Raw genomic sequence first — 26756 nt, forward strand, 5'->3', positions numbered from 1 at the left:
AGAGGAATCCATTTTATTTGTACACTTCTCTTTTATAGAGCTAAATTCAGGATCGGCCAATGGAGGTATTCTGGGTCAGCAGTACTAATCCTTTGTAAAATGGATCTTACTTGACTTATGACTTACTGACTTTTTTTTTTTTTTTTTCTTCATGATTCAGAGCATGCAACTTTCTAATTTACTCCTATTAATTTTTTCTTTCTCTTGGTATCTTTATTTTAAAAGGAGGAATGTAAGCTTAGGAGTCGGCTCATTTTTTAGGTTCGGCACCTGGGTAGCGCTTGCTGATTTGGTGGCTAAATGTAGGCACAATGTACTGTGAAGAAAAGCATTGGTCATTAACTTATGCAATAGTCTGTTCAATGACTAAAGTCTTCCGATCAGCATCTGAGTTTTCCTTTGTTATACATACAATTTTGGATTGTATGGGGTTGTCAAAATAAGTTGTACATTGTGAAACCCAAAGGGACATGAAACCCAAAAAGTTTCATTATTTATTTAGAGCATGCAATTTTGAAACAATTTTCCAATTTGTGCTTTGTTCTTTTGCACTACTGGGTGCTAGTTGAGCTCATCAGATGAGCCAATGACAAGACCTATATATGTAAAGCCACCAATTGGCAGCTAGCTCCCAGTAGTGCATGGTTCTCCTGAATCTACCTAGGTATGCTTTTCAACAAAGAACACAGAACATATTAAATGGAAATTGTTTAAAATGGCTGCTTTATCTGAATTATGAAAGTTTCATTTTGACTTTACTGTCCCTTCAATTCTGCAATTCACCCCCTTGCTAAGTTTCATGGAGCTCAATAAATAGATTGGCTGTAGTAGAATAGATCTACACGAGGGGAAAGCAGTACAAAAAAGTACAACCCTATAATGTTCTTGCTTTAGTTAAAACCATTTAATTGTTAAAGGGACACTGAACCCAATTTTTTTCTTTTGTGATTCAGATAGAGCATGAATTTTTAAGCAACTTTCTAATTTACTCCTATTATCAAATTTTCTTTATTCTCTTGGTATCTTTATTTGAAATGCAAGAATCTAAGTTTAGATGCCGGCCCATTTTGGTGAACAACCTGGGTTGTCCTTGCTGATTGGTGGGAAAAAATCCATCCACCCATCAAAAAGTGCTGTCCAGAGTTATTAACCCAAAAAAGCTTAGATGGCGTTTATTTCAAATAAAGATAGCAAGAGAACAAAGAAATTGATAATAGGAGTAAATTAGAAAGTTGCTTAAAAATTGCATGCTCTATCTGAATCACGAAAGAAAACATTTGGGTTCAGTTCCTTTTAAGGTAAATTTTCTCATAACTGTAAAGTTCACCAACCAATAATTTCAAAATGATGTATGTATTTCTAATTGTATATACTGTATACAACAGAAGTGAGTACCCCTGTGCAATATCACTTAAATGTCAAATGATTCAATACTGTATCTCCTCAATTACATTATTTCTAAGTTGACAAGTGAGTATTTCCTCTTATGATCAATCGAACACAAATACTTTAGAAAGACCACATACACCACTACTACATTACACCTCTGATCCAGTGACGTGCAGTCATAGGAGGCAGGTGAGGCAGCGCCTCACCTGTCCTATGTGTGTAATTACACCTTTTTTTGTTATAATTTGTAATAAAAAAAAATACCCTAAAAATATCCTTATAAAATAATAGCTTGTATATAGAATGTTCATTGTGTGGCTGCAGCATTCATTGCACATTTTTGTTTCAAAAAATCCACTAATTTACTTGACTCAGTCACTAATGCTGTACTTAGGCAAAACCCAACCCTCTCTATAAGAAATAAGAGATTGCAGTATTTTGTATTATTAGTATTATTATTTTTAACTGCACACAATATTTTGTTGTTACTGAGGTTTGAAAAAAATAAATTTTGGAAGATGCATATGTGTTACTGAGCACTGGCAGACAGTGACACATATTACTAAGAAATTGCAGAGATGTCTTTTAAAATTCTAAAGTAATAGAAGTAAATAATATTTTAATGCACATAATCTTTCTTCCAACATATAAATGGATGGGTGTAAAACAAATTGCTTAAAAGGGTTAATTCTCCACTATGAGAGCAGTCAAATCACCTGTCAGACTACCGAGATTTATTCTTCTCCTATTCCTTTTACAACAAACCCTCACCTTACTTTTACTACATACATTACATGATTCAATAAAAAATATAGTCTAGCTGCAATCTAGTAGTAGACTAAAATATAAAATATGTAGTTCAGAGATTACTTTTCTATTTAACTATTTCAAATACCAGTATATTTTTTTATTGAATTATGTAATGTATGTAGTAAAAGTAAGGTGAGGGTTTGTTGTAAAAGGAATAGGAAAATAATAAATCTCAGTAGTCTGACAGGTGATTTGACTGCTCTCATAGTGCAGAATTAACCCTTTTAAGCAACAATGTTTTACACCCATCCATTTATATGTTGGAAGACAGATTATGTGCATTAAAATATTATTTACTTCTATTACTTTAGCATTTTATAAGACATATTTGCACTTTCTTAGTAATATGTGTCTGCCAGTGCTCAGTAACACACATACATCTTTAATAAAAAATACTGCAATATCTTTTTTTCTTATAGAGAGGGTTGGGTTTTGCCTAAGTACAGCATAAGTGTGAGTCAAGTAAATTAGTGAATTGTGCAATGCTGCAGCCCCACAACATTCTATATACAAGCCATTTTACATAGCAAAAGTATATTTGTATAGCATAGTTAACATAACAAAATAAATCTAAGCAAATGTTAACATGGTTTGAAAGCAAGAGAAAACATGCAGCTTTATTCTGTATTTTTATTTGTAATTATTAGCATTTACTTATTTTCAACATTCCCAGAAAAAAAGCCAAAAAAAATAATGGTTGGAATCAGAAGTCAGTTCACCTTTTCAGGGTGTGTCCTGCATTGGTGCTGGGTTTCCATAAGGTAACCCACAGACACACATGTTGCACCCCTCTCGCAAGGGATGATGGTAAAATCCCAATGTTTTCCAACAGATGCTGTAGGAACAGGCATCACGGCAAATGAACTGGTGTAGCTGGGATTTAGTGTCTTTGTGTTTTTTTATTGATTAATCCGATTGGAAGTCTCTCATCCATTTTTGAGTGTTTAATTACTAATATATACTGTGTGAGTGTGTGTACTGTGTATATAAACATTTATTGTGTGCGTCATCCTTTTGTAATGCAGAATTTGCAAGGTTTTCAAATAGATTTTAATGTGATCAAATTTAAATACTACATGAACAGTCATGCTAGGCACTTTGTAAGGGAACTCTATAGTTTGCAAGGGACACAGTGTTCTAATAAAATGCTCTAACAAATCTATCACTTTAATTTTCTTTTCTTTTAACCCCCTACTAGCAGGTGTCAGCTATTGCTTACAAATAAAATAGCTAGATAAGATTGATACAATTTTTAATGGCTTCTCCATTTATTCATTTATCACTCATCTGGCTTTTTTTTAAATGATATATTATAATAGAGAGACATATGGTATATTAGGTTTATTTTTTTTTATTATGTCCTGGAAATACTGCAAATCCCAAGATCTGTGGGTCTGTGTGTGTGTGTGTGGGGGGGGGGGGGGCTGTGTGGGGGGGGCTGGCTGAGTATTTGTTTCTGGCTGTGTGTGGGTGGGTCAGTCTCTGTGTGTGTGTGGGTGGGTCAGTCTGTGTGGGTGGGTGGGTCAGTGTGTGGGTGGGTCAGTGTGTGGGTGGGTCAGTGTGTGGGTGGGTCAGTGTGTGGGTGGGTCAGTGTGTGTGTGTGTGGGTGGGTCAGTGTGTGGGTGGGTCAGTGTGTGTGTGTGTGTGTGTGGGTGGGTCAGTGTGTGTGTGGGTGGGTCAGTCTGTGTGTGTGGGTGGGTGGGTCAGTCTGTGTGTGTGGGTGGGTCAGTCTGTGTGTGTGTGGGTGGGTCAGTCTGTGTGTGGGTGGGTCAGTCTGTGTGTGTGTGGGTGGGTCAGTCTGTGTGTGTGTGGGTGGGTCAGTCTGTGTGTGTGTGGGTGGGTCAGTCTGTGTGTGTGGGTGGGTCAGTCTGTGTGTGTGTGGGTGGGTCAGTCTGTGTGTGTGTGGGTGGGTCAGTCTGTGTGTGTGTGGGTGGGTCAGTCTGTGTGTGTGTGGGTGGGTCAGTCTGTGTGTGTGTGGGTGGGTCAGTCTGTGTGTGTGGGTGGGTCAGTCTGTGTGTGGGTGGGTCAGTCTGTGTGTGGGTGGGTCAGTCTGTGTGTGTGGGTGTGTGTGGGTCAGTCTGTGTGTGTGGGTGTGTGTGGGTCAGTCTGTGTGTGGTGGTGTGTGGGTGGGTCAGTCTGTGTGTGGGTGGGTCAGTCTGTGTGTGTGGGTGTGTGTGGGTCAGTCTGTGTGTGGTGGTGTGTGGGTGGGTGTTCAGTCTCTGTGTGTGGGGTCTGTCTGTCTGTGTCCAGTACTTGTGTTATGTGCTATTTCCCATGATGCTCAGCCTGCATTTCAGCTGGCTGAGCATCACGAGAAATGTAGTTCCAAAACCTCAGGAGGGCCACAATGCCCTCCTGAGGGCATTGTGCTAGAGGTTAACATACCTAACTCTTTTCAGGTGTGAAATACTTGTTGGTGCCAGTAATTTAGTTGTATGTATGTGTGTATGTGTGTGACGACTTGTAATATCTAGCTCTGAAATACAGATGGGCATGTGCTTCATACTTGGCTCAGCGGTTATCAGTGGAAATTTGGAGTTTATGACCTTTGCACTGTAAGCTGTCAAACAATTTCAACCTCCTATGGATTGTGTCAAAGGAAAAATAACAAACTCTTGCTTGCTCTTCGGTTAAACAGCATACAAAAAGCCTGATGAATATTGGGAGCACATTCTTTGGTCATATGAGACCAAGAAAAATTTGTTTGGCTCATGGGATCTAGCATCTTTGGCGTGTATCTGGCTAGGATTATTACATTGAATGTATAGTCCCACCTGTGAAGCGGCGGGCGTGTGATAAGAGGCTGCATGAGTGCTAAAGGTGTTGAGGAGATAATACAGATGACACCATGAATGCCTGTGGATATACCAAAACACTGGCTGACAAGATGATTCCTGGACTCCAGAAGCTTGACAGAAGAGGAATCTTTCAAAGCACACTGCCAAAATCGCAAAATAGTTTCTCAAAGTGAAAACCTGAGGCCTGGTCAAGTATATCACCTGACTTGAATCCAATAGAACACCTTTAGGGTATTTTTAAAGGGAAAGGTAGAGCAGCATAACCCCTCCAGCTGTTAAAAAAAAAAAAAAAAAAAAAGTCCCTGAAGAATGGCAGAACATCTCTTCAGACATTTTTGCAACACTGGTATCCTCCATACCGAGGAGAATTGAGTCTGTACATCCATCTTTATGTTTGATGACAAAGTCTTGAAAAAAATATGATTTGAATCTCAGTAATGAAAGCTGTACTGACTTGTTGCATTGAGTTCCTTCTGTGGGGCCGTTATTTTTAATATGTAAAATACAAACTAGGTTAGATTTACTATAACAGCAAATACCATACTGTTCAACTTTGAGTCATTTGACATTTTACGTGATATTACACAGTAGTGTACTCATGTCTACGTACTATAACTAAATCGGTCATTTTCTGCTATGAACCCCAATTTTTTATTTTTTTTTGTCTTGATATGAGAGAGAGATATAACACACAGATTCTGCTGCACCTTAAAATAAATACAAAACAAGGAACAAGAAGATAAGGTTCTTCAGTTCTTTTCCATACCCTCAGTAGATGGGAGGGGTCAGTGCTTTCTCACAGATGTAGTACTTCAATCTAAGAGAGCTTTTCTCCAATATCACATGTACATCAACTTCTGTGCATTCTGCATTGGTAAGAGGCCAAGGGTACCTGACATCCTCTGGAACCAATTTGGATGATTCTGGTGTTTCCCAGAGGTTTTAATGTTCAATAGTTGATAATGGCTTTGTTTCTGAATGGTATAGGTTTACGTTACTTAACAGATGAGACTGTCGGCTTGCTATATCATTTGGGAGGTTTTGTTTTTAAAGAGATTTATCATAACGTGTATGATCACTCCCGCCCCCCCCCCATGCCTCAAAGGATATAGTTCCACTTTCTTACTGATCATATGATTGCATTTTGTTAAATAGACTGGATTACATAGTATAGACTGTCCCTCTGCAGTGCACTATATTTTGCAGTCCTTGGGGCAAAAGCCAAACTTAGAATGTGTCCCATAGTTTTTGTGCCCCAGGAAAAATAGTGTAGGGCAAACGATGGCCACGACTCAAGCCTTCTGGAGGTTAACAGCAGAGGGTGCCTTCCAACCATGCCGAAATAAGGCCCTGTGTCACTGTACATTTTTAGTAAATGTATTTGTGTTTAGTCATACATTTTGTGGGCCTTAAAGCTTCCAAAATACCCATGTGTAAGGGAGTTGGTCATCACTGAAATGTGTGCATGTAATTGCACCCCAAAGCCCAATTATTGCTTTGTATACGCTAAGGTGAGTGACCCAGGATAACTAGAAATACCTATAGCCATTTTGTCTAGCAAATACTCTGCATGATCCCTTCCATTGTTGTCTGCCCTGTACTGAACATTCACTAAGAATGGATTGGGGTTAGTAAGGGGGAGACCTATTTAAGGTGGTAACTGGGAGTAATCAGTTGAGTTAACTAATAGTTTAGCATTTTAGATGGTTCTGTCATTGATTTGCTAATTATACAAGCCAAGGTTTATTGATGTGTGTATCTATAAACTTAATTTCTAGTTTTCCAAAAGCTGTATTATAATAATTTTTTAATTTACTTTATACTCTCTTTACATGAATAAACCCAGCGTTTTGTACCATGTAATACCTCAATTTATACTCCACAGAGGGGACACCTTAAAAAAAAAAAAAAAAAAAAAAATTAAAAAAATATTAAGATTAAAAGAAGTTTTGTATTTTTATTTATATTGTTTTTTTTTTTTCTTTTTATCCTACAGTTCTTCCTCCAGTGCTCGTCCCAAGACACAGTGAATACAACCCTCAACACAGTCTTCTGGCTCAATTCCGCACCTTGGAGCCAAGTGAGCCCCACATGCCTCATAATGCCACTTTTCCAGACTCTTTTCAGCAGCCAAATAGCCACCCGTTCCCTCACTCGCCTAACAGCAGCTACCCAAATTCTCCTGGAAGTAGCAGTACTTATCCACACTCCCCAGCTAGCTCTGAACCTGGGAGCCCTTTCCAAATTCCAGGTATGACTACTGTTGAATAAACAGCCGATGGTATGGTGTGCTTGAAATTCGATTTCTCCTATATATGTAAAATAGTAAAGGCTGTTGATAGAAGCCTCTTTAAAGTTTGTTGTAATTTACAAATGTACAGTCATTGCCAAAAGTATAACGGCAAGATTACCGCTCTCCAGTAGGTGTTAATGTCACTCTCTCCCAATGACTTTTTAATGGGTGCACCTTGCTGATTTTACTGACCACTTGATTACAATTTTAGCCAAAAATAAGCTAAAATCAGCTAACTATATTTCTTCTGTTATGTGTGATCAGTCCACGGGTCATCATTACTTCTGGGATATTATCTGCTCCCCTACAGGAAGTGCAAGAGGATTCACCCAGCAGAGTTGCTATATAGCTCCTCCCCTCTACGTCACCTCCAGTCATTCTCTTGCACCCAAAGACTAGATAGGAGGTGTGAGAGGACTATGGTGATTATACTTAGTTTTTATAACTTCAATCAAAAGTTTGTTATTTTACAATAGCACCGGAGCGTGTTATTACTTCTCTGGCAGAGTTTGAAGAAGAATCTACCAGAGTTTTTCTTATGATTTTAACCGGAGTAGTTAAGATCATATTGCTGTTTCTCGGCCATCTGAGGGAGGTAAAAGCTTCAGATCAGGGGACAGCGGGCAGTTGAATCTGCATTGAGGTATGTAGCAGTTTTTATTTTCTGAATGGAATTGATGAGAAAATCCTGCCATACCGTTATAATGACATGTATGTATACTCTACACTTCAGTATTCTGGGGATGGTATTTCACCGGAATTACTCTGTAAAAGTACATTAAACCTTTTAATAGGTATTTAATTCATGTTAAACGTTTTTGCTGGAATGTAGAATCGTTTGCATTTCTGAGGTACTGAGTGAATAAATATTTGGGCATTATTTTTCCACTTGGCAGTTTGCTTGTTTTGATTATGACAGTTTCGTTTCTCTCTCACTGCTGTGTGTGAGGGGGAGGGGCCGTTTTTGGCGCTCTTTGCTACGCATCAAAAATTTCCAGTCAGTTACTCTTGTATTTTCTGCATGATCCGGTTCATCTCTAACAGAACTCAGGGGTCTTCAAACTTCTTTGAAGGGAGGTAGATTCTCTCAGCAGAGCTGTGAGACTTATGTAGTGACTGTGTTTTAAAACGTTGCTCTGTGATTTTTATGTTTAAAATTTAATTAGTGTTACTTTATTAATGGGAACAAACCTTTGCTAACAAGTTGTGTTGTTTTTAAAGAGTGATGCTATAACTGTTTTTCAGTTCATTATTTCAACTGTCATTTAATCGTTTAGTGCTTCTTTGAGGCACAGTACGTTTTTTGTTAAATAAGATTGTAACCAAGTTGCATGTTTATTGCTAGTGTGTTAAAACATGTCTGATTCAGAGGAAGATACCTGTGTCATTTGTTCCAATGCCAAGGTGGAGCCCAATAGAAATTTATGTACTAACTGTATTGATGCTACTTTAAATAAAAGCCAATCTGTACAAATTGAACAAATTTCACCAAACAGCGAGGGGAGAGTTATGCCGTCTAACTCGCCTCACGTGTCAGTACCTGCGTCTCCCGCCCGGGAGGTGCGTGATATTATGGCGCCTAGTACATCTGGGCAGCCATTACAGATAACATTACAAGATATGGCTACTGTTATGACTGAAGTTTTGGCTAAGTTACCAGAACTAAGAGGCAAGCGTGATCACTCTGGGGTGAGAACAGAGTGCGCTGATAATTCTAGGGCCATGTCTGATACTGCGTCACAGCTTGCAGAGCATGAGGACGGAGAGCTTCATTCTGTAGGTGACGGTTCTGATCCAAGCAGATTGGATTCAGATATTTCAAATTTTAAATTTAAATTGGAAAACCTCCGTGTATTACTAGGGGAGGTCTTAGCGGCTCTTAACGATTGTAACACTGTTGCAATACCAGAGAAAATGTGTAGGTTGGATAAATACTTTGCGGTACCGGCGAGTACTGACGTTTTTCCTATACCTAAGAGACTAACTGAAATTGTTACTAAGGAGTGGGATAGACCCGGTGTGCCGTTCTCACCCCCTCCAATATTTAGAAAGATGTTTCCAATAGACGCCACCACACGGGACTTATGGCAAACGGTCCCTAAGGTGGAGGGAGCAGTTTCTACTTTAGCTAAGCGCACCACTATCCCGGTGGAGGATAGCTGTGCTTTTTCAGATCCTATGGATAAAAAATTAGAGGGTTACCTTAAGAAAATGTTTGTTCAACAAGGTTTTATATTGCAACCCCTTGCATGCATCGCGCCGATTACGGCTGCGGCAGCATTTTGGATTGAGTCTCTGGAAGAGAACCTTAGTTCCGCTACGCTGGACGACATTTCGGACAGGCTTAGAGTCCTTAAACTAGCTAATTCATTCATTTCGGAGGCCGTAGTACATTTAACCAAACTTACGGCTAAGAATTCAGGATTCACCATTCAGGCACGTAGGGCGCTGTGGCTAAAATCCTGGTCGGCTGATGTAACTTCTAAGTCCAAATTACTTAATATACCTTTCAAGGGGCAAACTTTATTTGGGCCCGGTTTGAAAGAAATTATCGCTGACATTACAGGAGGTAAGGGCCACGCTCTACCTCAAGACAAAGCCAAAGCTAAGGCTAGACAGTCTAATTTTCGTCCCTTTCGGAATTTCAAAGCAGGTGCAGCATCAACTTCCACTGCACCAAAACAGGAAGGAGCTGTTGCTCGTTACAGACAAGGCTGGAAACCTAACCAGTCCTGGAATAAGGGCAAGCAGGCCAGAAAACCTGCTGCTGCCCCTAAGACAGCATGAACCGAGGGCCCCCGATCCGGGACCGGATCTAGTGGGGGGCAGACTCTCTCTCTTCGCCCAGGCTTGGGCAAGAGATGTCCAGGATCCCTGGGCGCTAGAGATCATATCTCAGGGATACCTTCTAGACTTCAAATTATCTCCCCCAAGAGGGAGATTTCATCTGTCAAGGTTGTCAACAAACCAAATAAAGAAAGACGCGTTTCTACGCTGTGTACAAGATCTATTATTAATGGGAGTGATCCATCCGGTTCCGCGGTCGGAACAAGGACAAGGGTTTTACTCAAACCTGTTTGTGGTTCCCAAAAAAGAGGGAACTTTCAGGCCAATCTTGGATTTAAAGATCCTAAACAAATTCCTAAGAGTTCCATCGTTCAAAATGGAAACTATTCGGACAATCTTACCCATGATCCAAAAGGGTCAATACATGACCACAGTGGATTTAAAGGATGCTTACCTTCACATACCGATTCACAAAGATCATTACCGGTATCTAAGGTTTGCCTTCTTAGACAGGCATTACCAGTTTGTAGCCCTTCCATTCGGATTGGCTACGGCTCCAAGAATCTTCACAAAGGTTCTGGGTGCCCTTCTAGCGGTTCTGAGACCGCGAGGAATTTCGGTAGCTCCGTACCTAGACGACATTCTGATACAAGCTTCAAGCTTTCAAACTGCCAAGTCTCATACAGAGTTAGTTCTGGCATTTCTAAGGTCGCATGGATGGAAAGTGAACGAAAAGAAGAGTTCTCTCTTGCCTCTCACAAGAGTTCCATTCTTGGGGACTCTTATAGATTCTGTAGAAATGAAGATTTATCTGACAGAAGACAGATTAACAAAGCTTCTAAATGTATGCCGTGTCCTTCATTCCATTCAACTCCCGTCAGTAGCTCAATGCATGGAGGTGATCGGCTTAATGGTAGCAGCAATGGACATAGTACCCTTTGCACGCCTACATCTCAGACCGCTGCAATTGTGCATGCTGAGTCAGTGGAATGGGGATTACTCAGATTTGTCCCCCACTCTGAATCTGGATCAAGAGACCAGAAACTCTCTTCTATGGTGGCTTTCTCGGCCACATCTGTCCAGGGGGATGCCGTTCAGCAGGCCGGACTGGACAATCGTAACAACAGACGCCAGCCTTCTAGGTTGGGGCGCTGTCTGGAATTCTCTGAAGGCTCAGGGACAATGGAGTCAGGAGGAAAGTCTCCTGCCAATAAACATTCTGGAATTGAGAGCAGTTCTCAATGCCCTTCTAGCTTGGCCCCAGTTAAAGACTCGGGGGTTCATCAGGTTTCAGTCGGACAACATCACGACTGTAGCTTACATCAACCATCAGGGAGGGACAAGAAGCTCCCTAGCAATGATAGAAGTATCAAAGATAATTCGCTGGGCAGAGTCTCACTCTTGCCACCTGTCAGCAATCCACATCCCGGGAGTGGAGAACTGGGAGGCGGATTTCTTGAGTCGCCAGACTCTTCATCCGGGGGAGTGGGAACTTCATCCGGAGGTCTTTGCCCAAATACTTCGACGTTGGGGCAAACCAGAGATAGATCTCATGGCGTCTCGCCAGTATGCCAAACTTCCTCGCTACGGATCCAGATCCAGGGATCCGGGAGCGGTTCTGATAGATGCTTTGACAGCACCTTGGAACTTCAGGATGGCTTATGTGTTTCCACCCTTCCCGCTGCTTCCTCGATTGATTGCCAAAATCAAACAGGAGAGAGCATCAGTGATTCTAATAGCGCCTGCATGGCCGCGCAGGACTTGGTATGCAGATCTAGTGGACATGTCATCCTGTCCGCCTTGGTCTCTACCTCTAAGACAGGACCTTCTGATTCAGGGTCCATTCAAACATCAAAGTCTAACTTCTCTGAAGCTGACTGCTTGGAAATTGAACGCTTGATTTTATCAAAACGTGGTTTTTCTGAGTCGGTTATTGATACCCTGATACAGGCTAGGAAGCCTGTTACCAGAAAGATTTACCATAAAATATGGCGTAAATACCTATACTGGTGTGAATCCAAAGATTACTCCTGGAGTAAGGTTAGGATTCCTAGGATATTGTCTTTTCTACAAGAAGGTTTAGAAAAGGGTTTATCGGCTAGCTCATTAAAGGGACAGATCTCAGCTCTGTCCATCTTGTTACACAGGCGTCTGTCAGAAAATTCAGACATCCAGGCCTTTTGTCAGGCTTTAGCTAGGATCAAGCCTGTGTTTAAAACTGTTGCTCCGCCATGGAGTTTAAACTTAGTTCTTAACGTTTTACAGGGTGTTCCGTTTGAACCCCTTCATTCCATTGATATAAAATTGTTATCTTGGAAAGTTCTATTTTTAATGGCTATTTCCTCGGCTCGAAGAGTCTCTGAGTTATCAGCCCTACATTGTGATTCTCCTTATCTGATCTTTCACTCAGACAAGGTAGTTCTGCGTACTAAACCTGGGTTCTTACCTAAGGTTGTTTCTAACAGGAATATCAATCAAGAGATTGTTGTTCCATCCTTGTGTCCAAATCCTTCTTCAAAGAAGGAACGTCTTCTACACAATCTGGATGTAGTTCGTGCCCTCAAGTTCTACTTGCAGGCAACTAAAGATTTTCGCCAAACTTCTTCCCTGTTTGTCGTTTATTCTGGACAGAGGAGAGGTCAAAAAGCTTCTGCTACCTCTCTCTCTTTTTGGCTTCGTAGCATAATACGTTTAGCCTATGAGACTGCTGGACAGCAGCCTCCTGAAAGAATTACAGCTCATTCCACTAGAGCTGTGGCTTCCACTTGGGCCTTTAAGAATGAGGCCTCTGTTGAACAGATTTGCAAGGCTGCAACTTGGTCTTCGCTTCATACTTTTTCCAAATTTTACAAATTTGACACTTTTGCTTCTTCGGAGGCTATTTTTGGGAGAAAGGTTCTTCAGGCAGTGGTTCCTTCTGTATAATGAGCCTGCCTATCCCTCCCGTCATCCGTGTACTTTTGCTTTGGTATTGGTATCCCAGAAGTAATGATGACCCGTGGACTGATCACACATAACAGAAGAAAACATAATTTATGCTTACCTGATAAATTCCTTTCTTCTGTTGTGTGATCAGTCCACGGCCCGCCCTGTTTTTTAAGGCAGGTAAATATTTTTTAAATTATAATTCAGTCACCACTACACCCTTGGCTTCTCCTTTCTCGTTGGTCTTTGGTCGAATGACTGGAGGTGACGTAGAGGGGAGGAGCTATATAGCAACTCTGCTGGGTGAATCCTCTTGCACTTCCTGTAGGGGAGCAGATAATATCCCAGAAGTAATGATGACCCGTGGACTGATCACACAACAGAAGAAAGGAATTTATCAGGTAAGCATAAATTATGTTATTTCAGTTGTTAATTGCTCAAATAGAACACTGAAAGTAATATAAAATAGTACAAAAAAAGTAAACGATTCCTTCCGATCTCTTTCCCCATAAGCTCATACTAATATTGTGCAAACCTAAAATGGTAAACAGTGCCAAGCAAAATTATAAAGTCCAAAATTAGGTATCTTAAAGATTTTGAATAGAGCATGTCATTTTAAAACTTTTTTTTTACTTCTATTATCAAATTTGCTTTGTTCTGTTTATTTTCTTTGTTGAAGAGTATATGTAATAGTGTAGTGCATATCCTTTGTTAGGATCCAAATGCGGAATAAGGCAGCCGATTGTGGCATTTGGCTCTCTTTACTGCCGGATTTATTTTTGTAAAAGTTCAACACTCTGCATTTGGATCCTGTCTAATATCTAGATAGGTGCAGGAATAGACTGCAGCCAGGGGCAGTAGGCATCTGCCTTACTATTTAGTTTAACCCTACCTTTACCCTATACAGTGTCCCTCTGATTTTATCTGGGTTAATTTACAAATTTGTCTTTCTCTTAAAGGGATGTTTTATAGTGATTGTCACTTTTCACCTATCTTGCAAAGATGATTTAGTGTGGTAAGCCGATTCCCATAGGGTTCTCCCCCCCCCCCCCCCCCCCAAAGGACCGCTCAGTGCAGTAGAATTGCATAATTTAACAAGTGCATAATTACAATAGTCACTTGACACCTACTCTGAATTTCAAATAAGCAGTAGATGTACTACACATATTTCTCTTGTTAAGTGTATCCAGTCCACGGATCATCCATTACTTGTGGGATATTCTCCTTCCCAACAGGAAGTTGCAAGAGGATCACCCACAGCAGAGCTGCTATATAGCTCCTCCCCTCACTGCCATATCCAGTCATTCTCTTGCAACTCTCAACAAAGATGGAGGTCGTAAGTGGACTGTGGTGTTTTATACTTAGTTTATTTCTTCAATCAAAAGTTTATTTTTTTTTAAATGGTACCGGAGTGTACTGTTTATCTCAGGCAGTATTTAGAAGAAGAATCTGCCTGCGTTTTCTATGATCTTAGCAGAAGTAACTAAGATCCTTTGCTGTTCTCACATTCTGAGGAGTGAGGTAACTTCAGAGGGTTAATAGCGTGCAGGTTTTCCTGTAATAAGGTATGTGCAGTTAAAATATTTTTCTAGGGATGGAATTTGCTAGAAAATGCTGCTGATACCGAAGTAATGTAAGTAAAGCCTTAAATGCAGTGATAGCGACTGGTATCAGGCTTATTAATAGAGATACATACTCTTATAAAAGTGTATTTTAAAAAGTTTGCTGGCATGTTTAATCGTTTTTTATATATGTTTGGTGATAAAACTTATTGGGGCCTAGTTTTTTCCACATGGCTGGCTTGAATTTTACCTAGAAACAGTTCCTTGAGGCTTTCCACTGTTGTAATATGAGTGGGAGGTGCCTATTTTAGCGTTTTTTTGCACAGCAAAAATTACAGAAAGACATCCAGCTTCTTCCTGCATAATCCAGGACTTCTCTGAAGGGCTCAAAAGGCTTCAAAAGTCGTATTAAGGGAGGTACAAAGCCACAGAGCTGTGGCAGTTGTTGTGGCTGTTTAAAAAACGTTTTTGTCATTTGTTATTCCGTTTTTGGTATTAAGGGGTTAATCATCCATTTGCAAGTGGGTGCAATGCTCTGCTAACTTATTACATACACTGTAAAAATTTTGTTAGTGTAACTGCATTTTTTCACTTATTTCAACATTTGGGAAAATTTGTGTTTCTTAAAGGCGCAGTAACTTTTTTTATATTGCTTGTAAACTTGTTTTAAAGTGTTTTCCAAGCTTGCTAGTCTCATTGCTAGTCTGTACAAACATGTCTGACACAGAGGAACCTACTTGTTCATTATGTTTGAAAGCCATGGTGGAGCCCCATAGGAGAATGTGTACTAAATGTATTGATTTCACCTTAAACAGTAAATATCAGTCTTTATCTATAAAAGAATTATCACCAGAGGGTTTGTCGAGGAGGAAGTTATGCCGACTAACTCAACCCACGTGTCAGACCCTTCGCCTCCCGCTCAGGGGACGCACGCTAATATGGCGCCAATTACATCAGGGACGCCCATAGCGATTACCTTGCAGGACATGGCTGCAATCATGAATAATACCCTGTCAGAGGTATTATCTAGATTGCCTGCCTGAATTAAGAGGCAAGCGCGATAGCTCTGGGGTTAGAAGAGATACAGAGCGCGCAAATGCTGTTAGAGCCATGTCTGATACTGCGTCACAGTATGCAGAACATGAGGACGGAGAGCTTCAGTCTGTGGATGACATCTCTGACTCGGGGAAACCTGATTCAGAGAACTAATTTTAAATTTAAGCTTGAGAACCTCCGTGTATTGCTTGGGGAGGTATTAGCTGCTCTGAATGACTGTAACACAGTTGCAATTCCAGAGAAATTGTGTAGGCTGGATAGATACTATGCGGTGCCGGTGTGTACTGACGTTTTTCTTATACCTAAAAGGCTTACAGAAATTATTAGCAAGGAGTGGGATAGACCCGGTGTGCCCTTTTCCCCACCTCCTATATTTAGAAAAATGTTTCCAATAGACGCCACTACACGGGACTTATGGCAGACGGTCCCTAAGGTGGAGGGAGCAGTTTCTACTTTAGCAAAGCGTACCACTATCCCGGTTGAGGACAGTTGTGCTTTTTCAGATCCAATGGATAAAAAATTGGAGGGTTACCTTAAGAAAATGTTTATTCAACAAGGTTTTATTTTACAGCCCCTTGCATGCGTTGCGCCTGTCACTGCTGCGGCGGCATTCTGGTTTGAGGCCATCCAGACAGCTCCATTGAATGAAATTATTGACAAGCTTAGAACGCTTAAGCTAGCTAACTCATTTGTTTCTGATGCCATTGTTCATTTGACTAAACTAACGGCTAAGAATTCCGGATTCGCCATCCAGGCGCGTAGGGCGCTATGGCTTAAATCCTGGTCAGCTGACGTGACTTCAAAGTCTAAAGTACTCAACATTCCTTTCAAGGGGCAGACCTTATTCGGGCCTGGCTTGAAGGAAATTATTGCTGACATTACTGGAGGCAAGGGTCATGCCCTTCCTCAGGACAGGGCCAAATCAAAGGACAAACAGTCTAATTTTCGTGCCTTTCGAAATTTCAAGGCAGGAGCAGCATCAACTTCCTCCGCTTCAAAACAAGAGGGAACTGTTGCTCATTCCAGACAGTCCTGGAAACCTAACCAGTCCTGGAACAAGGGCAAGCAGGCCAGAAGCCTGCTGCTGCCCCCAAGACAGCATGAAGGAACGGCCCCCTATCTGGAAACTGATCTAGTGGGGGGCAGACTTTCTCTCTTCGCCCAAGCGTGGGCAAGAGATGTTCAGGATCCCTGGGCGTTGGAGATCATATCTCAGGGATATCTTCTGGACTTCAAAGCTTCTCCTCCACAAGGGAGATTTCATCTTTCAAGGTTATTGGCAAACCAGATAAAGAAAGAGGTATTCCTAAGCTGTGTGCAAGACCTCCTAGTAATGGGAGTGATCCATCCAGTTCTGCGGACGGAACAAGGACAGGGATTTCTTCTGTTAAGTGTGATCAGTCCACGGGTCATCATTACTTCTGGGATATTACTCCTCCCCAACAGGAAGTGCAAGAGGATTCACCCAGCAGAGCTGCATATAGCTCCTCCCCTCTACGTCACTCCCAGTCATTCTCTTGCACCCAACGACTAGATAGGATGTGTGAGAGGACTATGGTGATTATACTTAGTTTTATATCTTCAATCAAAAGTTTGTTATTTTAAAATAGCACCGGAGTGTGTTATTATCTCTCTGGCAGAGTTTGAAGAAGAATCTACCAGAGTTTTTGTTATGATTTTAGCCGGAGTAGTTAAGATCATATTGCTGTTTCTCGGCCATCTGAGGAGAGGTAAACTTCAGATCAGGGGACAGCGGGCAGATGAATCTGCATAGAGGTATGTAGCAGTTTTTATTTTCTGACAATGGAATTGATGAGAAAATCCTGCCATACCGATATAATGTCATGTATGTATACTTTACACTTCAGTATTCTGGGGAATGGTACTTCACTAGAATTACACTGTAAGAAATACATAAAGCTGTTTAATAACTAGAGATTATGTTTAACGTTTTTGCTGGAATGTAAAATCGTTTTCATTTACTGAGGTACTGAGTGAATAAATGTTTGGGCACTATTTTTCCACTTGGCAGTTGCTTAATCTGTTTTCTGACAGTTTCTGTTCTCCCTCACTGCTGTGTGTGAGGGGGAGGGGACGTTTTTTGGCGCTTTTACTACGCATCAAATATTTCAGTCAGCAACTCATTGTATTTCCTGCATGATCCGGTTCATCTCTACAGAGCTCAGGGGTCTTCAAAACTTATTTTGAGGGAGGTAATTTCTCTCAGCAGAGCTGTGAGAATTATAGTTTGACTGAGATAAAAAACGTTTATTCTGTAATTTGTTTCCTGCTTTCAGAATTTGTTATCTTTGCTAATGGGATTAAACCTTTGCTAAAGCTATGATGGAAGTATCAAAGATAATTCGCTGGGCAGAGTCTCACTCTTGCCACCTGTCAGCAATCCACATCCCGGGAGTGGAGAACTGGGAGGCGGATTTCTTAAGTCGTCAGACTTTTCATCCGGGGGAGTGGGAACTCCATCCGGAGGTCTTTGCCCAAATACTTCGACGTTGGGGCAAACCAGAGATAGATCTCATGGCGTCTCGACAGAATGCCAAGCTTCCTCGTTACGGGTCCAGATCCAGGGATCCAGGAGCAGTCCTGATAGATGCCCTGACAGCACCTTGGGACTTCAGGATGGCTTACGTGTTTCCACCCTTCCCGATGCTTCCTCGATTGATTGCCAGAATCAAACAAGAGAGAGCATCAGTGATTCTAATAGCACCTGCGTGGCCACGCAGGACTTGGTATGCAGACCTGGTGGACATGTCATCCTGTCCACCTTGGTCTCTACCTCTGAAACAGGACCTTCTGATACAGGGTCCCTTCAAACATCAAAATCTAACTTCTCTGAAGCTGACTGCTTGGAAATTGAACGCTTGATTTTATCAAGACGTGGGTTTTCTGAGTCAGTTATTGATACCTTAATACAGGCTAGGAAACCTGTTACCAGAAAGATTTACCATAAGATATGGCGTAAATACCTATATTGGTGTGAATCCAAAGGTTACTCTTGGAGTAAGGTTAGGATCCCTAGGATATTGTCTTTTCTACAAGAAGGTTTAGAAAAGGGTTTATCTGCTAGTTCATTAAAGGGACAGATCTCAGCTCTGTCCATTCTGTTACACAAACGTCTGTCAGAAGTTCCTGACGTCCAGGCTTTTTGTCAGGCTTTGGCCAGGATTAAGCCTGTGTTTAAAACTGTTGCTCCACCATGGAGTTTAAACCTTGTTCTTAATGTTTTACAGGGCGTTCCGTTTGAACCCCTTCATTCCATTGATATAAAGTTGTTATCTTGGAAAGTTCTATTTTTAATGGCTATTTCCTCGGCTCGAAGAGTCTCTGAATTATCAGCCTTACATTGTGATTCTCCTTATTTGATTTTTCATTCGGATAAGGTAGTCCTGCGTACTAAACCTGGGTTCTTACCTAAGGTAGTTACTAACAGGAATATCAATCAAGAGATTGTTGTTCCTTCTTTATGCCCAAATCCTTCTTCAAAGAAGGAACGTCTACTGCACAACCTGGATGTAGTCCGTGCTCTAAAATTTTACTTACAGGCAACTAAGGAATTTCGACAAACGTCTTCTCTGTTTGTCATTTACTCTGGGCAGAGGAGAGGTCAAAAAGCTTCCGCTACCTCTCTTTCTTTTTGGCTTCGTAGCATAATTCGTTTAGCTTATGAGACTGCTGGACAGCAGCCTCCTGAAAGAATTACAGCTCATTCTACTAGAGCTGTGGCTTCCACTTGGGCCTTCAAGAATGAGGCCTCTGTTGAACAGATTTGCAAGGCTGCAACTTGGTCTTCGCTTCATACTTTTTTCAAATTTTACAAATTTGACACTTTTGCTTCATCGGAGGCTATTTTTGGGAGAAAGGTTCTTCAGGCAGTGGTTCCTTCTGTATAAAGAGCCTGCCTATCCCTCCCGTCATCCGTGTACTTTTGCTTTGGTATTGGTATCCCAGAAGTAATGATGACCCGTGGACTGATCACACTTAACAGAAGAAAACATAATTTATGCTTACCTGATAAATTCCTTTCTTCTGTAGTGTGATCAGTCCACGGCCCGCCCTGTTTTTAAGGCAGGTAAATATTTTTTAATTTATACTCCAGTCACCACTTCACCCTTGGCTTTTCCTTTCTCGTTGGTCCTTGGTCGAATGACTGGGAGTGACGTAGAGGGGAGGAGCTATATGCAGCTCTGCTGGGTGAATCCTCTTACACTTCCTGTTGGGGAGGAGTAATATCCCAGAAGTAATGATGACCCGTGGACTGATCACACTACAGAAGAAAGGAATTTATCAGGTAAGCATAAATTATGTTTTTATTCAAATCTGTTTGTGGTTCCCAAGAAAGAGGGAACCTTCAGACCAATCTTGGATCTAAAGATCTTAAACAAATTCCTCAGAGTTCCATCATTCAAAATGGAAACTATTCGGACCATCCTACCCATGATCCAAGAGGGTCAGTACATGACCACAGTGGACTTAAAGGATGCCTACCTTCACATACCGATTCACAAAGATCATCATCGGTTCCTAAGGTTTGCCTTTCTAGACAGGCATTACCAATTTGTAGCTCTTCCCTTCGGGTTGGCCACTGCCCCGAGAATTTTTACAAAGGTTCTGGGCTCACTTCTGGTAGTTCTAAGAACGCGAGGCATAGCGGTGGCTCCGTATCTAGACGACATCCTGATACAGGCGTCAAGCTTTCAAATTGCCAAGTCTCATACAGAGATAGTTCTGGCATTTCTGAGGTCGCATGGGTGGAAAGTGAACGTGGAAAAGAGTTCTCTATCACCACTCACAAGAGTCTCCTTCCTAGGGACTCTTATAGATTCTGTAGAGATGAAAATTTACCTGACTGAGTCCAGGTTATCAAAACTTCTAAATGCTTGCCGTGTCCTTCATTCCATTCCATGCCCGTCAGGGGCTTAGTGCATGGAAGTAATAGGCTTAATGGTAGCTGCAATTTGCGCGCCTGCATCTCAGACCGCTGCAATTATGCATGCTAAGTCAGTGGAATGGGGATTACTCAGATTTGTCCCCTCTACTAAATTTGGATTAAGAGACCAGAGATTCTCTTCTCTGGTGGCTTTCTCTGGTCCATCTGTCCAAGGGTATGACCTTTCGCAGGCCAGATTGGACGATTGTAACAACAGATGCCAGCCTTCTAGGTTGGGGTGCAGTCTGGAACTCCCTGAAGGCTCAGGGATCGTGGACTCAGGAGGAGAAACTCCTCCCAATAAATATTCTGGAGTTAAGAGCAATATTCAATGCTCTTCTAGCTTGGCCTCAGTTAGCAACACTGAGGTTCATCAGATTTCAGTCGGACAACATCACGACTGTGGCTTACATCAACCATCAAGGGGGAACCAGGAGTTCCCTAGCGATGTTCGAAGTCTCAAAGATAATTCGCTGGGCAGAGTCTCACTCTTGCCACCTGTCAGCGATCCACATCCCGTAGAGAACTGGGAGGCGGATTTTCTAAGTCGTCAGACTTTTCATCCGGGGGAGTGGGAACTCCATCCGGAGGTGTTTGCTCAACTGGTCCATCGTTGGGGCAAACCAGAACTGGATCTCATGGCGTCTCGCCAGAACGCCAAGCTTCCTTGTTACGGATCCAGGTCCAGGGACCTGGGAGCAACGCTGATAGATGCTCTAGCAGCTCCTTGGTTCTTCAACCTGGCCTATGTGTTTCCACCGTTTCCTCTGCTCCCTCGACTGATTGCCAAAATCAAACAGGAGAGAGCATCGGTGATTCTGATAGCACCTGCGTGGCCACGCAGGACCTGGTATGCAGACCTAGTGGACATGTCATCTCTTCCACCATGGACTCTGCCTCTGAGACAGGACCTTCTGATACAAGGTCCTTTCAATCATCCAAATCTAATTTCTCTGAGACTGACTGCATGGAGATTGAACGCTTGATTCTATCAAGGCGTGGCTTCTCCGAGTCGGTCATTGATACCTTAATACAGGCTCGGAAGCCTGTCACCAGGAAAATCTACCATAAGATATGGCGTAAATATCTTTATTGGTGTGAATCCAAGAGTTACTCATGGAGTAAGGTTAGGATTCCTAGGATATTGTCCTTTCTCCAAGAGGGTTTGGACAAAGGCTTATCAGCTAGTTCTTTAAAAGGACAGATCTCTGCTCTGTCTATTCTTTTGCACAAGCGTCTGGCAGAAGTTCCAGACGTCCAGGCATTTTGTCAGGCTTTGGTTAGGATTAAGCCTGTGTTTAAAACTGTTGCTCCCCCGTGGAGCTTAAACTTGGTTCTTAAAGTTCTTCAGGGAGTTCCGTTTGAACCCCTTCATTCCATTGATATTAAACTTTTATCTTGGAAAGTTCTGTTTTTGATGGCTATTTCCTCGGCTCGAAGAGTCTCTGAGTTATCTGCCTTACATTTGTGATTCTCCTTATCTGATTTTTCATTCAAACAAGGTAGTTCTGCATACCAAACCTGGGTTTTTACCTAAGGTGGTTTCTAACAGGAATATCAATCAAGAGATTGTTGTTCCATCATTGTGTCCTAATCCTTCAAAGAAGGAACGTCTTGCATAATCTGGACGTAGTCCGTGCCTTGAAGTTTTACTTACAGGCTACTAAAGATTTTCGTCAAACATCTGCCCTGTTTGTCGTTTACTCTGGACGGAGGAGAGGTCAAAAAGCTTCGGCAACCTCTCTCTCCTTTTGGCTTCGGAGCATAATACGCTTAGCCTATGAGACTGCTGGACAGCAGCCCCCTGAAAGGATTACAGCTCATTCTACTAGAGCTGTGGCTTCCACCTGGGCCTTTAAAAATGAGGCCTCTGTTGAACAGATTTGCAAGGCTGCGACTTGGTCTTCGCTTCACACTTTTTCAAAATTTTACAAATTTGACACTTTTGCTTCTTCGGAGGCTGTTTTTGGGAGAGGTTTTACAGGCAGTGGTTCCTGCCTTGTCCCTCCCATCATCCGTGTACTTTAGCTTTGGTATTGGTATCCCACAAGTAATGGATGATCCGTGGACTGGATACACTTAACAAGAGAACCTAATTTATGCTTACCTGATAAATTTATTTCTCTTGTAGTGTATCCAGTACACGGCCCGCCCTGTCTTTTTAAGGCAGGTCTAAATTTTAATTAAACTACAGTCACCACTGCACCCTATGGTTTCTCCTTTCTCGTCTTGTTTCGGTCGAATAACTGGATATGGCAGTGAGGGGAGGAGCTATATAGCAGCTCTGCTGTGGGTGATCCTCTTGCAACTTCCTGTTGGGAAGGAGAATATCCCACAAGTAATGGATGATCCGTGCACTGGATACACTACAAGAGAAATAAGTTTATCAGGTAAGCATAAATTATTATTTTTTTTTTATTTTTTTTTTCCCTCTCCGAATTTTCCAGCCCCTTGTAACATGACAGACTTAAACCAATGAGACTAGTATACGTATGCCCTGTGAGCTTGTGCACATGCTGAGTAGGAGTTTGTTCCGTAGAAAGTGTGCATATTAAGACTGCAAAATTAGACAATGGAAGTAATTTGGAAAGTGTCTTACAACTGCATGCTCCATTTAGGATTTAATTTTTTTTTTTTATTTTGACTTGAAGGGATGTCTATACTGTAATTTTTCATGAATCTTCTAGAAGGGGATTATATTTGAAAGTTTATAAATCGGTTTACTTGTTAAAGGGATGTCTATTTGTGACTCGCTTTTCTCTTAATCACTTCAGAAAGACAGGTGAAAAAACTGAAAAGTAAGCAAACGGCACTAAAGGATTATTTAATAGACTGTCGCTTTAACCTATCTTTCTCAAGGATTATAGTTAAAGGGACACTGAACCCAATTTTTTTTTTCTTTTGCGATTCAAATAGAGCATGCCATTTTAAGCAACTTTCAAATTTACTCCTATTATCAACTTTTCTTCTCTTGGTATCTTTATTTGAAATTCAAGAATGTAAGTTTAGATGCCGGCCCATTTTGGCAAACAACCTGGGTTGTCCTTGCTTATTGTTGGATAAATTCATCCACCATTAAAAAGTGCTGTCCAGAGTACTGAACCAAAAAAGCTTAGATGCTTTCTTTTTCAAATAAAGATAGCAAGATAACTAATTAAAATTGATAATAGGCATAAATTTGAAAGTTGCTTAAAATTGCATTCTCTATCTGAATCATGAAAGAAAAAATTTGGGTTCAGTGTACCTTTAAAGGACCAGTCAACACATTAGATTTGCATAACTAACAAATGCAAGATAACAAGACAATGCAATAGCACTTAGTCTGAACTTCAAATGAGTAGTAGATTTTTTTTATAACCAATTTCAAAGTTATGTATATTTCCACTCCCCTTGTACCATGTGATAGCAATCAGCCAATCACAAATGCATATACGTATAGTCTGTGAATTCTTGCACATGCTCAGTAGGATCTGGTGACTCAAAAATTGTAAATATAAAAGACTGCACATTTTTTTTAATGGAAGTAAATTGGAAAGTTATTTAAAATTACATGCTGTATCTGAATCATTAAAATTTAATTTAACCTGAGTGTTCTTTTAAGTTGTTTACACAGGAGTTTCTCTCTTAAAAGGATAACTATGTAGGTGCGCTTTATTAAATTCAGATTCCTCTTTCTGTAATGTGTTATGCTCTCTTTGGAGCAGACTGCATCTTTCTCCGTGGCTTGTCCCACTTGAGAAATGTCGAAATGGAGAGTGGTGTGATAGCTCTCTAGTAACAGTAAACTGCTAAGCCCAGATATTCCCCTATATCTCTCAAAATGTGAAAAAATTGTATCCATTGTCCCACTTGAGGCCAGATCAAATAATTTTTCTTTTTCCTCCTAACCGGTTTGCTTTTTGCAATCTGTTTCCAGGTTGCAAACGTTTTCTGCTATAGATATACAGCTCTGTATTTATTTATTGCTTCAATCACATCTTTCATGGGTGTGGTGTGTGTTGGTTTTTTTTTTTTTTTTTAAGTTCAAGCAGTTGGGCTTTGTTTGATGGCTTGTGACCATCTATCTTTTTTTTTAATCACATTTCAGAGGTTTTCAATCTTATATCAGTCTTGATCTGGTGGTCCTCTATCCACACCTTGGTTGACCTGGCAGTGTGGCATGGAAAATTGTCCGACTGGAAAAAACAATCCTCAGAGTTGGGAAACATTGTGTCTGTCAGAGCAGAAGGAAGCTCTGAAATAATAGTCTGGCACTCTCTTGCAAGCACGCAGCAAGATTAAAAGAAAAAATGGAAGGGTTAGTTGCAGCATTTGGCAAACTGGTGATAGGCCTAGGACCACATCAAGGTCTCTTACCTACTGGGTCCCTACCTACAGCCACACGTTTGCATTTCAGTTTGTTGGATTTAAGTCCTAAATTAAGGGTGCACAGGCCTTATGTCATTTTCCCAGACACATATGGGCTGCAGTCTCAAATTGGACTAGAGACACGCACTCTGTGTGTTCTTATTCTTTCCATTCACAATTTATCTGCTTTTGCTGAGGCAGATTTTTTTTTTTTTTTTTCCTTTTCTGGCAAGAGGATGTAATATGATTACTTAACCTATATGAAGTAGAGGTTACAGCAAGGATGCATCACTAAAAGAAATACATTCAGGAAGTAAACACCTAAAGGATGCTGTGTTTTTAAAGGAGTGCCTCTGTCAGGGACAGTATTTACTATTGCCATTTAATTATTGGCACCAACCTCAGATTTAGGTTACATGTTGTGGTACACATGAGTGTGTGAATGGCGTCCTTTTTATATATGTGCCTGTGTTCATAACCTAATTATTTGCCTGTCCCTATAGTTGCAATGACAGCTTAAGTACCCCTTCCTTGAGTGTCCTTTTCCTCGCCCCTGTATACAATATGGAAAGCATAGCACTGCAATAGAATAAAACAATATTGTAGTTATGCTGCTATACAAATTGTCAAATATAGAATGCAAAATCAAGATTACAAGTGAAAAACCCTTTGTATGCTTAAAAGAACGGAGAAACTAATTTTATGCCGTAATTTTTTGTTTTTTTGGAGTTCGTTCATCTGAAAAGGTATTAGAAATATTTGACTTTGCGTACTCTTAACATACCCTATGATTTAGAGAGTAATCCATATTTCTGCTGTATTACTACAGAGCCAATTTAAGTTGCCTTATCTTGCTTAAAGGGACATCAAATCAAAATCAGATTTCCTTTAAAGGGAATAATAGTGGTTCTTTGATTTCTGGACCTTGCAAGTAACGTATGACTGCTGCTCAGTGAAAGAAAATTTCTTTTGTAAAATGTATCGAGTCCACAGATTCATCCTTACTTGTGGGATATTCTCCTCCCCTACAGGAAGTGGCAGAGAGAGCACCCACAGCAGAGCTGCCTATATAACTCCCCCTTAGCTCCACCCCCAGTCATTCTCTCTGCCTGCTTAACTGCTAGGAAGGGCAAAGTGAGTGTGGTGACAAAAATGTTAGTTTTTATTTTCTCAAGCAAAAGTTTATTTTAAATGGTACCGGTGTGTACTATTTACTCTCTGGCAGAAAAGGGATGAAGATTTCTGCAATGAGGAGGATGATCTTAGCATTTTGTAACTAAGATCCACTGCTGTTCTCACAAGGGCTGAAGATTACAGGAAAACTTCAGCTGGGGGAACAGTTTGCAGGCTAAACTGCATTTTTGGTATGTTCAATCTATTTTTTTTCTAGACAGACTGTGTTATTTCTAGAAAAGGCTGGCAATATCCCCATGAGGGAAGGGTAAGCTGTATTCAGACACTTGGATAGGAATTTCAGCTTGCATGAAGGGCTCATTAGTTACTGGTGACACTGTTTGGTAAAACGTTTTTGTTTATTCAGTGAATGATGCAATTATAACGTGTTTTTTTTTTAAGGGACTAAAGGGGGGGTCATTGTGGCTTGTTTTTGAGTTTTCTAACCACATGGTTAATTTAGAGACACTCTAGTGTTTGTCTGTTAGGCCTCAAAACATTGAGTGAGGTGGGAGGGGCCTATTTCTTCTGTTATGTGTGATCAGTCCACGGGTCATCATTACTTCTGGGATATAACTCCTCCCCAACAGGAAATGCAAGAGGATTCACCCAGCAGAGCTGCATATAGCTCCTCCCCTCTACGTCACTCCCAGTCATTCTCTTGCACCCAA

General features: G+C 41.0%; 1 protein-coding gene across 1 annotated transcript in view; it reads left to right on the forward strand.

The window, feature by feature from the left end:
- Positions 1-26756, forward strand: part of SMAD1 (SMAD family member 1) — a 195697-nt gene that overhangs the window by 56154 nt on the left and 112787 nt on the right. Inside the window, exon 3 of the mRNA XM_053703706.1 lies at positions 6994-7248. Coding sequence (XP_053559681.1) covers positions 6994-7248 — 255 coding nt within the window. The remainder of the gene's footprint in view (positions 1-6993; positions 7249-26756) is intronic.

Source organism: Bombina bombina, chromosome 2 (assembly GCF_027579735.1).
Source record: "Bombina bombina isolate aBomBom1 chromosome 2, aBomBom1.pri, whole genome shotgun sequence".
Lineage (NCBI taxonomy): Eukaryota > Metazoa > Chordata > Amphibia > Anura > Bombinatoridae > Bombina > Bombina bombina.